Genomic DNA, 12,649 nt, shown 5'->3' with positions numbered 1-12,649 from the left:
CCAAAAACCAGATCAAGGAAAGCATGGTGACGAGGGAACATCGAGGGACTCGTGCCTGGGGTCCGTTGCGCACGTGCCTGTTCGTGTCGTCGTCGTGGTGGTGGTGCGGGAACGAAGGTGTCACCGAGACGCAAGCCTTGGTCTGGGGTATACGAACCGTTCGTTCCATACCGCCAAGTACCGCTATTCACAGTCCATCCGTGCTACGCAGCTCAGCCTGGGTTCGTCTCGGATCGTTGTCACGACCTGCCAGGACTAGCGACAATGATGATGATGATGTTATCTCGGACAAGGAGCTAGTCCCTGTGCGGAGGCGAAGAGGATCACGCGACTATTACAACAACGATGATGAAACAACAGAAGCAGACAACGACTACTATCGCAGAGACCGTACCGACAACGACAATGAACCCAGTCAAGGCCGCTACTACGACGATGATTACGAGGACGACGAATACGATGTGGAGTTTGACGAAGACGACGACGACGACAAATACGATTTGTTTGCCAACGAAATCATTCCGAATCCCCTCCTCGATTCTATCGATCCCGACGGAGCCGCCGATCGCTTTCCAGAACTCGCCAGGGACCCACGCTTTTGGTTTGATATGGTACTCTTCATTTCCTTTCTCAACTTTTTGTCGGACCTTGGACCGAGGGATCCGTTCCCCGACATTCCCTTGTTTTGAATCACGGGAAACTGGGTGAGACGACCAATTAGTCTTGTATACTTTCAGCTACTGATTCCATATATGCATATATATATATATATATGTACATATGTACTCTAACATCGTACCTTGCGTATCCGACTGTGCTCGTCACTGGTGCGCTTTCACGGGTGTAAACCTCTTGGTGTACGCGTAGCTGTGGGTATTTGGCATTATCTATCGATGATGTTCCAGTCGTTCGACTGTTGCCAGCAACATCTGACGTAGTGAATCAATGTAAGCCCAGGTCTATGGTTTATTGGGCAAATTTTGTCTACATGGGAAATCGAGAATTACGCAACCGGGGCACAGTGGGAGCGAGCTAACATGCAAGTAACTTCACGCAACGCGTGGCTCGAAGGCACGAGTCGCCTAGCGTCGGCTTCTTCCATCAGCAGTAAGGCCTCCTCAAAGACACGAAGTGCGTGCATCGGCTCGCCCAGTTCATGGTGTAGACTCCCGACCAAAAGTAAAGATGAGACCTGGTGTTCCGTGTAGACAAACGAATCGGAAACACTTTTGCTGTTCATGGTCTCATCTTGGCTATACCGAGCGCTGTTGGCTGCTTCGAGTTTGCGAGCGCTTTCCATCGAAGCCTCAAGGGCACAGTCAAGATTCCCAATTGCGTGCTGGAGTTCCGCAATTGATCGCAGCGTCACACCTGTGTCCTTCAGCCGGGTTACATGATCGTACTCGGCCGTAACTTCCTGAATACGTAAGACTTCACGAGACGCTTCCAGAGCACCGTTAATATTTCCTTTGGCTCTTTGTAAAGACGAGAGCTTTTCCAGCGTCTTTATTACGTGTCGATCGTTGAGCTGACCCGTGGTGCCTACGCATCGGATACGCAGCGCCTCTCTGAAGGAAAACGACGCTTCAGATAGCTGTTGCTGTTCCATTTGCAGGACTCCAATATTGTACAGTAGGCAGGCAATATCGGGGTGGTCACGTCCGAGCATCGTCTTACGCAATTCCAAAGACATTTGAAAGGAGGAAATGGCGTCAATGTAGGCCCCGAGTCGATCATGGATCAGCCCAAGGTTGTACCACACTGTCGAGTACAGATTCACGGAAGAGGGTTTTGCTTCCAAGGGCATTTTGAAACGGCATGCTCTTGCTTCCTTGCCTTCCCATGTCGTACTCACATCTCCGTATTCGGTTTTCGAGAGCGCGCTTGTAAAAGTGTACCGCTTCCGGGTGGCGACCGAGCTCTTGTAAGATGCGGCCAATGTTATTGCAGGTTACCGCAACCGAAATGTCGTCCGTGCATTCTTGCATTGTTTCTTCCAATCGCAGCTCTTCTTCAAAGAATAGTAGTGCGTTCTCAAAATCTTGCTTGTGAAAAAGCAGCGTGCCAATAAAGTTTAGTACCGAGGCTACATCGGAGCTACGCGGTCCCTGATCTTGACGTTTGTCCTGGAGTGTGCGCAATCCCCGAACCAAGTCTTGTGATATGCTGTCGTCCTTCTCTTCGTTCTGCAGCAAAAGCAAGTGAATCAGAGCAGGAATAGGGTCGACATCGTGTTGTCCGGTTTCGGATCGGTGCGAGGCAACGTGTAGATACTGGCGCAAATGTAAAGTTGCTTCTTCCTCCCGCTGCCTAGCGTATTCAGCCACAGCCAAGTTGTAATGGGCTGCCGCCACATCTGGATGATCCCAACAAAGATTTGCGGAACGAAGTCGGAGAACTTCGCGCAACCCCTTGTACAAATTGTCATTTATGTCACCCCTCATCCAGCTTACGCGGCACCAGTTAGAAAGGACGGTTACATATTCGAGACTGTAGGCCTTCGAAATTTCCGAGAGTTGCTTGGCAAAAACCAATGCTGCTTGAAAAAGAGAAGTAGCAGCATCTTCATCTCCCTTGGCGTAACTGAGTAATCCCATATTGTTGTGTGCTCGCATACCTAGTTCTAGGAGGAGTGTCGGAGGCAAGCTTGGAGCCAGTCTGGAAAGGAATGATCGTAGGGACATTAGCACAAGCTGATAGTTTTGCTTCGCGCTGTTTTCATCGTTTCCAATCTGCTGTGCCAAAGCTTTGTTGAAGACGATTGCAGTTTCGACAATAGCAGCTTCACTATGCAAAGGATAAATCCCGTCCAAGCGAATTGGTGAGCGGAGAAGTCGCGGGCCGACGTCACATTCATCTTCTTGATAAAGATCAGCGGGGCAGATCGGACCATCCTTTGACCGATCAGATTCATTATTGTGCAGACGATCGGTGCTAAGCTGATACTGCTTAGCCGCAACTGCCAGAACCTCGGCGGATGGCGTACGCAAAACGTGGTGCGCTGACTCGAACATAAGCAAGGCCTCTGCTTCATCTCCACCGCTAAAAAGCTCATTGGCTGTGTTCACTAAAGAAGCAGCAAAACCGGTTATACTCTCCCAGCTCTGTGGTTGCGACATGGTGAGCGAACGTTCGTAGATCATCGCACTTGTAACTGTCAACTCGTTTGGTTATATTGTGACGGGGATTCGATACGAATGGAGTGACGAGCAAATTTCGCCAGGAGGGACATAAAAAATGGCACCTGTCGACGGCATCGGCTCCGACGCCTGTATAACAAACTAAACAGTGAAAGTACACGTATACGGATACCGAATGCGTTCAGTGACTTGTCAGCTGTTACTTATATATGAAGCTACGTTGCCAACATCTGGACATCAGAATGCCAGACACGCGACAGCTAGCAACTTAGGGAAAGATGGAAACAAAAAAGAAGGCCAATCACTAAGCATGATCACTTGGAGGACGATGCGTAAGATATTGCCAGCGAGCTCCCTTTTGCCCATATGGCATCCACCGAGACCACCCGAAACCGGGACAGCCGAAGAGAAGGGCAATAGCAATTCTCACGGAATGCTCAGAAATACTGCACCGAATCTACTGTTCGGAAGCGTTCGGAGCTGACGCAGGGACGGTACCACGTAGCCCTCGGCCACATCGATATTTCTAGTTAAGCAATGATATATCTTATAGGAAAGAATTTCAAGAGGCGGTCGTGAAACGATACCACCTCAGCCAGGGGTTCGCTTTGCCACTGATGGTGGTATGGCCAGCTGTGCAATCAGGCCCCGGAGCTGGAGTCACAAGTTCAGTCATACGCGTGGCCGTGGAAGAAAGATAGATATACCTACGTCAGACAGAAACATACCTGAAACCATCTGCACATTTTTATGGACTGGTTTTTGACTTCTTCTACTTCACATGATATATATTCCGGTTTTTTTATGAACATTTCCCCAAAAGAGAGAGGTTCGATATTCAAACCTTGCTATATGTTCTGTCACAGTTCCAATTCGCGGTCATTAGATGAAGTAGCCCACTACGGAAACATCCTGGTACGGCCCACGTCGGATTCGTCAATTCTATCACAACGGATTGATATCCACAGCTCTGTTTGTTTCAGAGATGAGCGATGACTGAAGTGCGAAGACTCGTCGAGATTGTTTGTGAAGGCCGTTGCCGGAAGCAATAGCCTGTCGGCTGTGAGGAACAGACGAAGGATGCACTGCCGAAAAGACGACCCCTTCAATCCGATCTTTCGGTTACGTTGCTGGCGATCTACAGGCCTGCTAGCCTAAACCGAGCAACTCCCTCAATGAGAGTGCACGCAAGAAGGTTTGTGGACTACCGGCTGCAATTAGAAGCGCATATGTGTTCCATGCTACCAAGATTTTCCAATTTTGTGGTAAAGCTTCGTACAAAGAAACGCCGTGCTAGCTGGATGGTTGTTTAGATATTATTGGCAAGAGTAGATCGGTACAAGAAGGGGTTGGCTCGAGTTTAGGATGCAAATGCCGGTTCAATTTTAGGCCGTCGCAGTGTGGGTTCGTCACAAAGCACGGCATCATTTGTGGCGGTCCCCAGACTTTCCGTGGTTACTTGCTTGGATTTGCGCTTCCGGTGCACCATGAAACTGATGACGGCATCCCAAACCACGTCAATAAAGTTGACGGCCAAGACTCGCAGGCTTACTGGCAAGTATCGGAAGCAGACGAATTCGAGTGGCATGAGTGCCAGACTGGTGCCCCAACTGGCCTTGAGGGTGGAGGAGTAATCGGATCGTAAATGCGACGACAAGTGTTGCCACCGGTACCCTTCAAACAATCCGGTGACGAGAAAGGTGGTGGCGACAAAGATGCTATCGAGCAGAATAGAATCAGCAATCACGTGTAACATCGCAGCGAGGGGCGAAGTCGAAACGGGCACGAGGTGTTCAAAGAATGCGTATCCAAAGTGCATGAGCGGTCCGGAGATAAGTAAGCCGTCCGTCATGATGGAGAGACCACGTCGCAGATCGTAGGTGCCATGGATAGACAGATTACTACGGGCGGAGACCCTTGAATTTGAACTGTTCAGAGAGATTTTGTGGTGTTGTTGGGTACCGTCGCAGGAGCCGCCGCCGATTACGCCTTTCTGATGATTCTGCTCCAGTTTGTACTCCAGCCATTGCGCCATGTAATCCCCAATGTACCCAATGAGAGCGGCCGTTGCACTCTTGGTGAGCACGGGGTAGAGCGCTAGTTGCGTCATGTACCAGGCTGCCCCATATTGTAGCTGTCGTAATGCCAGTTGGAGAAGGACACCTCCAAAAGAGGACACGAGAAGCAGGGCTGTCGAGACGACTCGGAGTGTCGGGAAGGCTCCGGCAAAGTTATTGACCGCGTTACTCCCCAAGATTGTCGGCTTGGCGGCAGTCATGGACGATGCGGCGTGTGCCCCACTAGCAAAACTGGACCAAAGAATTCCCATGATGGTGCCGACTCCCAGGGCCCATCCGAATTTGTTGGTTCGGGATGCTGGGGGTCCCGAGGTTTGTGAGCGTTTTCGCTGCCAGCCAGATTTTGTCAAATGTTTTCGTATTCTAATTGCGGTGGAAGCATGTTGCGAGTGATGGGAAGGACTCATTGACTGTAAGCAAGAGTGCGGTGTGGAAACTCCGGAGCTCTTAGCTCGTGCAACGGAGAGCGTGTTCGGTATCGGAAGATTCCTTCCACGAGTTCTTGTGACTGTCTGAAAGGCCCGGGAACTTTGGAATATCGACAACCAAAACAATATCGACCAGCAGAGAGGGACACGTATTCGATGGCCATTCATTGCCTGCACAAGTGATATGAGAATAAGTGGGGGTGGTACTCCAATTGGTTTGGTTCGTTCGTTCGTTCGTTGCTTTGGTAGCCGGGAATTCCAAAAAAGGGGCGCAAATCGTGTGTCGTTCGATCGTTGGAACCAAAAGCTCGAGGAAGTGTGGGCGGCGAGGAAGAAGAAGAGAACTACGCGTGTGATGTTTTCGTAGGTCCGCCGTCACTTTCGGTACGTATTCATTTTGGTTGGCCTCCTCCAGTGATGGTTGGTGGGGATACGAGTCGGTACGGTTGGTACGTACCTGGAACTACTGCTACTCTCGACTTACATTACCGCTAGATTCCCAGACCACGGCAGAACGACTGACTCTCGTCTTCGGTGTCATCGACCCATCCGCCACTGGAGAACGTACAGCGTCATTCTCACACTTCCACGTTGAAACCTATACATCACCACGCGATTGGCTTTGATATTTTTGTTGTATCTATGAGATTCCGTAGAATCTTCGACGACGTGAATTCTATCAGTGAGCGATGGAGAATGTCCTCATCTGGGACACGCGGAAGAATTTGTTCGGGCATTCATTCGTCCGGTAGGTGGTATCAATTGTTATACGTTCCGCATGACCCTAATTCCTTCTCGAAAGTAGATCGCTGTCATTGGTAGTACCAGTCGGCGATTGTGCTACAATAGGAAAAACACCCGGCAATAGCAAGCCTTCACCGACCATGGGCCACTACAGTCTGTAAGTAATCTATGACCGTGACGGATGGATGCTGACCGTAACACTGCCGGTGTATGGTAAGGTATCTCTAGCTCTAGAGGTCTGGAGTGTCCTTCGGTGGTGACTTTGCTGCTACTGTTGAAATACCACCATTCATTCGCGGTAGAAGATTGTCTCGGGTCCTGGGAGTTACCAATCCAATATCAATCCATTATCAATCAATCAACCAACCAACCGATTCGTATGAACGGTTCCCACGATGCCGCCAACGGTGCCGGTTCCTTTGTTGGAGGGGGACAAACGTCGTCATCGTACGGATACGACGGTGGGAACAGCCCCACAGCGACTGTATCTCCTTCCCACCAACTCCGGAGACGCATGGTGGATCCGTCCGTCGACTACACCTCGCGGAACAACACACGCACATCCCCACCCCAGAAAAGGTCCGTCTCGGCTACCTCCGTTGCCGTCAAGAAGCTGGATTTCCTCTTTCCCAAAGTCGATACGGAATACACGGTGCAGACGGATCGTGGGGGTCTCGCCTCACTCGTAGCGTACCTACTAATTGCCGTCCTGGCCTTGGCCGAAACCGCCAGTTGGCTCTCGCATAATCGAGACACGGTGGACCACGTACGGGTCGATACCAGTTTGGGTCAACGCATGAGAGTTAATCTTAACATTACCTTTCCCAGTCTCGCTTGTGATGATTTGCACGTCGATGTTATGGACGTGGCTGGTGATTCGCAATTGAACATTGAAGACACGCTGACCAAACGCAAAATGGATCGGACTGGACGGTACGGCCAGGCCGAGATCCTGCAGAGCAACCAGCACGAGCAGGAACAATCGCGCAAGGCCAAACTACGCCAAGATCCGCTCCCGGACACGTACTGCGGACCGTGTTACGGCGCCCAACCCGACGTCGACGCCTGCTGCAACAACTGCGACGCCTTGTTGGATGCCTACAAGCTCAAGGGCTGGCGGACCGATTTAGTCCTCTATACCGCGGAACAGTGCATTCGGGAAGGTCGGGATCAAAAGAAACTACGGCCCTTGATACAGGGGGAAGGTTGTAACTTGTCCGGATTCATGTCGCTCAATCGAGTGGCTGGGAATTTTCACATTGCCATGGGAGAAGGCCTGCAACGCGACGGACGTCATATCCACGTGTTCGATCCGGAGGATTCCGAACACTACAATGCTTCGCACGTGATTCACCATTTAAGTTTCGGACCCGAGATTCAGGGCAAGACAAAGTCCGGAAACCTTGATTCGTCGAGTCTCAACGGGGTGACCAAAATGGTGACTCCCGAACACGGCACCACGGGTCTCTTCCAGTACTTTATCAAGGTAGTGCCCACCACCTACTTGGGTCCGGGTGGCCGCCGCGACGAATCCGGAACATTCGAGACGAACCGCTACTTTTATACGGAACGGTTCCGGCCGCTGATGAAGGAATACCTGCCGGAGGAGGCCGTCGCCGAGGACCCGAAACAAGCGGCCGTCCACGCCGGTGGGGGTCACCGAACCCACGATCATCATCACGTACGAAATTCCGTCCTACCCGGTGTGTTCTTTCTGTACGAGATTTATCCGTTTGCCGTGGAAATTCATCCGGTGAGCGTCCCCTTGACCCACTTGTTGATTCGACTCATGGCCACGATTGGTGGTGTCTTTACGATTGTGCGGTGGGTGGATACAGCCGTCCTAGAGGGCAATCCACGCAACCGGAGGAGCGGTCGGTAGCACGCAACGATTGGTTCGCATAAACACGACAAGTCGTGGCGGTGATTGTAGTAGTAGTAGTAGACCTTATTCCCTTTTGTTTTTGTAAAACACTGAACGGTGCCAGTGTGGTGGTCGACGTATGTGAGTCGCATGATGGGACAAGATTGGTGATTTTTGTTATATTGACTCGTTAGTACTAGTGCAACGGTGTAGGGTGCGATACAGCCCGAGCCGTGTGTTGCCCGCTCCACCATCTTTCTAGGGTGTCGTTTCCGTGTAATGATTTACTTGGCCATGGGATGGGTGGAAATGTATTCAACGGCATCGGCGATACTGGACATCTTGTCGGCTTCTTGGTCGGGAATTTCAATGGCGAATTCGTCCTCAATAGCCATGACAACTTCCACGATATCCAAACTATCCAATCCCAAGTCGTCGGCAAACTTGACGGCGGGATTGACCTTGGCAGGATCAACTTGATCAAAGTTTTTGACGACGGTAACAATGCGATCCAAGACTTCGGCGGGGTCCAAAAAGGCCTGTTTGTGGTATCGAGCACGGATTGCGTTGGGTACGAATAAAATTAGCGGGAGTGGCAATGGTATGAAAGTAGCAACAGTCAGTATTCGACGTTCAGCCTTCCAAATTCAGCATTCCATCATGACCGAAAATACTAAAGGGCGTACGTACCGGAGGAGCGGAAAAGTGTCGCATCGTGTAGGCCAGAGATGGTGGCGGAGGTCGCAAGGCCCCCATAATTGCGTGGGAGGTCGCCCGGGTGGCGACACGAGAAGCTACAAGACGTGCGGCGGAAAACATAACTACAGTGTCAAGGAACCGATGGATGCAGATCAGCATGCAGAAAAGAGGCAAGAGTCAGTGGTGGCTGCAAGAGAACGAGAGGTTTCAGGACCGATGGAGCCACACAACGTGCCAACGTCTTGGGCTTGTCGCGCGTCCTCCCTTGGAAGCGGCGTCGCGCTATTTCGAGTATTCCCCGTCCATTTCGGTAAAGCGGGTGACTCGCAGTTTCGATGAGATAAAAGTACATACCTTGATCTATGTACGAGAATGTGAGAGAAAGAATTACAAAACAAGTCTGAGAGGGAGAGAGATAGAATCGTTCGTTGGACTGTTAGTTAGTTAGTTGTTAGTGGATGCATCACGTGGACTCTTCGCGCTGGTTGCTTCCATAGGGTACACTGCGGCAGTGCCCTGCCGCGGTACGCCAAGATCCTCTCTTTCTTTCTGTCGGTCAGTCAGGCGAACGGTCGGTCGGAACCACGCCAACGCTGCGGCCCTCCGTGTCGCGCATACGTCATGTCCGGAACAGGCTTTTCCGTCGGTCCGTACCTACCGTTTCGTTCCACTATAGGTCGTCGTACTAACTCCTTTGGACACATGTGTTTTGGAGGTTCAGTTTCCCAGCATCCCAACCCCTAACTGGAAGCCAACCCTTCTCACGGATCCTGTCTCACGCCCCCCATTGCGGGACACTCGATTTTTTTCCTGCTCGCTGACCATGAAGGAACACATGTATTTCTACAGGGTGGTTGTCGGTGTCTTTCTGTCGGTACAACCCTCATCGAAACGAAACAAACAAACGTTCTTATCAACCATGGTTCAACGGGATTGACTCTTGTAGAGCAAGGACGATTTGCATAGTTGTTGTGTACTAGAGGAGGCTGAATCAATATGGCTCTCGTCATCGCAATGGCGTGCGCCATTGCAGTGATGGTCATCGGGGGCGCCGTCGGCTTCGTTGCTCCTGTACACATGCGATGCGTGCGACTCGGAGTACCGCGAGGGTTATCCTTGGTGACGCACGCGGCATCCCGGGATCCCCACGTCGGAATACCCCACAATCGACCCGGTGATATTGCCTACCGTTCCCCTCTCTTGGATTCTGTCTACGAGTACGACGAGTTTGTGCGATTAACGCGGCGGAACCGAGGCAACGATGGAGATGTGGACATCTTTTGGGAACAAATCCAATACGAAGCGTCGTCCGCTTTGCGTATCGAACCGGAAGCCGGTCCTCAACTGTATCAAGGAATACTCTCGCAACCTTCCTTGCTCGAAGCCATTTGTACCCGCATTGCGCACGAAATTGAAACCGAACTGATACCCGCCACCGAAATCAAAAGCCTCTTTCTCGAAATGATCAATCCCGACGACGAGCAGTCGATACGACTGGATCTACAAGCTGTGGCTACACGGACTCCTAGTGTGGAGAACGCCATGACTGCCCGTAAGTACCTCTCACCGGCCCCGCCGCTCATCGTATTGTTCGTTTTTGCCCAGCGATCTATCAATCTAAATCGCCTGGACTCACGTTTCGTCTGCCCCACACACTTAATGTTTGCCTGTCGGCAGTCCTCTTTCACAACGGATACCACGCACTCGTGGCCTACCGAGTGGGTCACCGACTTTGGCTGGCGGGACGCACTGGCTTGGCCAAATACATGCAGTCCACTGTCAGTCGCAAATTCTCCGCCGATATTCATCCGGCTTGCCGCATGGGCCACGGAATATACGTCCGCGTCGGAGCTGGCGTCGTCATTGGCGAAACGGCCGTGCTGGGCAACGACGTTAGCATCTTGGAGGGCGTCACTTTAGGTGGAACCGGTAAGGAAGCAGGCGACCGCCATCCGAAAATTGGCAATGGGGTTATTGTACAAGACGGAGGGTCTGTATTGGGCAATATCGTGGTCGGAGACGGAGCGGTAGTCACCGCCAAATCTATTGTGACCAAACCCGTACCCCCGTTGGCAATCGTATGCGGAGTCCCCGCCGCTATTGTCAATTTTCGACAGCTGGACGACGCCGAGTTCGACGACGATTTGCAACACCACTTGAAAGACAAATACCGGAACGAATGGACACTGTTGCAGTCGACAAAAACCTAGATATGAGGCGTCTGTAGGAACAATCCGTAGAAAACGTGGTGTTACTTAGCGTAAACCCAGTCAATTTAAGTGTACCTGTAGGTATTCTACTACGTGACAATTAACCTGCCTTGGAAGCTTTGTAGATACTGGCAATGGCCTGGTCGAGTTTTTCGTCAAATTCGTCTTCCGTCATGCCGTGTTTCATGTCTTGCGTGAGGGCACGAGAAAAGCTCGCAATCATGCCCTTTTGCTGCGACAGAATTTCGTTCGCTCGTTCGCGTTCGTATCCACCGGACAGCGCCACCACGCGCATGCATTGTGGGTGATCAATGCACTCCTTGTAAAAGTTTTGCTGAGACGGTAGTGTCAGCTTCAACATGACCATATCCGAACTCTTGAGTTGATTCAAGTGGTCCAGGATGCACTTTTTCAAGATTGTCTCACACTCCTCTTTTTCTTCACTGTGAATGTCAACTTCCGGTTCGATGATGGGGATGAGCTCTGCCGCGATGATCTCCTTGGCCAGTTCGAACTGCTGGTCCACGATGGCTTTGATTCCCTCGGCGTTTGCCTTCTTAATGACTGACCGCATTTTGGTGCCGAACATGCCGTTGCCTTTGCCCCGCTTGAGTAATTCGTCGAGGCCAGGTATCGGTTTCATCAGCTGCACGCCGGACGCTTCCGAGGCCAGCCCCTTGTCGATCTTTAAGAACGGTACAATGTTGCGCTTTTGCCACAAATAGTGCCCCGTAGACTGACCTTCGATGTCGCGGTCCATCGTATCTTCAAACAAAATGGCTCCGAGGATCCGGTCGCCATCAAAGGCTTTACTCGTAATGATTCTATCGGGGACAAACATTGTCGGTCAGGTAAGGGCCTGTTGCATGTCCGTCTTTTACTCGAGGAATGCTCATTTTGAATTCGACTCACCTCGTCCTCATTTCGTGGACCTTGTCAAACATGCTTTTCTCGCCTTCGACGTAGGACTGTAAGTCAATTCCAAACACACAAAAGAGAGCGTGAGGAATACTCGCAAACGGGCTATCCGCATTGTAATCCTATCAATTTTGAAAACGTACATCATCCGATATGCCGTACAATCGCAAAGCTTTTGGTGTACTGCCGCCGCTCTGGTCGAGGGCGGCGATAAAACCGTCGGCCTTCAAGACCTTTTCGAACATTGGACCAACCATCAACATCGTATCTAGTTTGCAACTGCGTCTATATCTTTCTCTTGAATTTATGGATGCGAAGTCGTTGTCCCCTCTGCGTGACCCAGGGGCTGTCAACGAAGAAGCACAAGATTCGAGAGTGTTCTGGAAACGAAGCGAAGGCTGGGTTCGTGAAATCTGATAGGCTCATTTATAGGGAGGCTATTTTAGGTCGTGCCTTGTCAAAAAGATCTCATCACTAATGTGTTTTTATCTAGATCTGCGTGAGGAGGCCTCGACCTCACGACTTGAAGCTCTACAAATTTGCAGACTGCGCGCGCGATGCTTCAGCG

The 12,649-nt window shown here is 51.1% G+C and overlaps 6 protein-coding genes across 6 annotated transcripts; 2 read left to right on the top strand and 4 right to left on the bottom strand.

The window, feature by feature from the left end:
- Positions 1-23: 23 nt before the first annotated feature.
- On the top strand, positions 24-741 carry PHATRDRAFT_42452 (predicted protein; the record flags this gene model as incomplete). The annotated part of the gene is made up of 1 exon (XM_002176980.1): positions 24-741. One exon carries the CDS (start codon positions 24-26, stop codon positions 687-689), a length of 666 nt encoding a protein of 221 aa, XP_002177016.1. The 3' UTR covers positions 690-741.
- A 262-nt stretch (positions 742-1,003) lies between these two features.
- On the bottom strand, positions 1,004-3,167 carry PHATRDRAFT_42451 (predicted protein; the record flags this gene model as incomplete). The annotated part of the gene is made up of 2 exons (XM_002176487.1): positions 1,856-3,167; positions 1,004-1,761 (listed from the first exon to the last, which is right to left on the bottom strand). Exons 1-2 carry the CDS (start codon positions 3,141-3,143, stop codon positions 1,004-1,006), a joined length of 2,046 nt encoding a protein of 681 aa, XP_002176523.1. The 5' UTR covers positions 3,144-3,167.
- Positions 3,168-4,500: 1,333 nt separating this feature from the next.
- On the bottom strand, positions 4,501-5,469 carry PHATRDRAFT_31442 (predicted protein; the record flags this gene model as incomplete). The annotated part of the gene is made up of 1 exon (XM_002176486.1): positions 4,501-5,469. The coding sequence occupies one exon, from the start codon at positions 5,467-5,469 to the stop codon at positions 4,501-4,503; it is 969 nt and encodes a 322-aa protein (XP_002176522.1).
- Positions 5,470-6,608: 1,139 nt separating this feature from the next.
- Positions 6,609-8,332, top strand: PHATRDRAFT_17166 (predicted protein). Its single transcript, XM_002176979.1, has one exon. It carries the CDS (start codon positions 6,770-6,772, stop codon positions 8,270-8,272), a length of 1,503 nt encoding a protein of 500 aa, XP_002177015.1. The 5' UTR covers positions 6,609-6,769; the 3' UTR covers positions 8,273-8,332.
- A 206-nt stretch (positions 8,333-8,538) lies between these two features.
- ACPZ (acyl carrier protein) lies at positions 8,539-9,073 on the bottom strand (the record flags this gene model as incomplete). Its single annotated transcript, XM_002176485.1, has 2 exons — positions 8,539-8,793; positions 8,945-9,073. 2 exons carry the CDS (start codon positions 9,071-9,073, stop codon positions 8,539-8,541), a joined length of 384 nt encoding a protein of 127 aa, XP_002176521.1.
- A 1,646-nt stretch (positions 9,074-10,719) lies between these two features.
- On the bottom strand, positions 10,720-12,369 carry Fba4 (cytosolic aldolase). Its single transcript, XM_002176484.1, has 3 exons — positions 12,225-12,369; positions 12,076-12,131; positions 10,720-11,987 (listed from the first exon to the last, which is right to left on the bottom strand). The coding sequence occupies exons 1-3, from the start codon at positions 12,342-12,344 to the stop codon at positions 11,264-11,266; spliced, it is 900 nt and encodes a 299-aa protein (XP_002176520.1). The 5' UTR covers positions 12,345-12,369; the 3' UTR covers positions 10,720-11,263.
- Between the last annotated feature and the right edge of the window lie 280 nt (positions 12,370-12,649).

The sequence above is a fragment of the Phaeodactylum tricornutum genome, chromosome 1, assembly GCF_000150955.2.
Source record: "Phaeodactylum tricornutum CCAP 1055/1 chromosome 1, whole genome shotgun sequence".
In the NCBI taxonomy this organism is placed as follows: domain Eukaryota; phylum Bacillariophyta; class Bacillariophyceae; order Surirellales; family Neidiaceae; genus Phaeodactylum; species Phaeodactylum tricornutum.
This window is presented reverse-complemented; position numbering and strand designations above follow the sequence as displayed.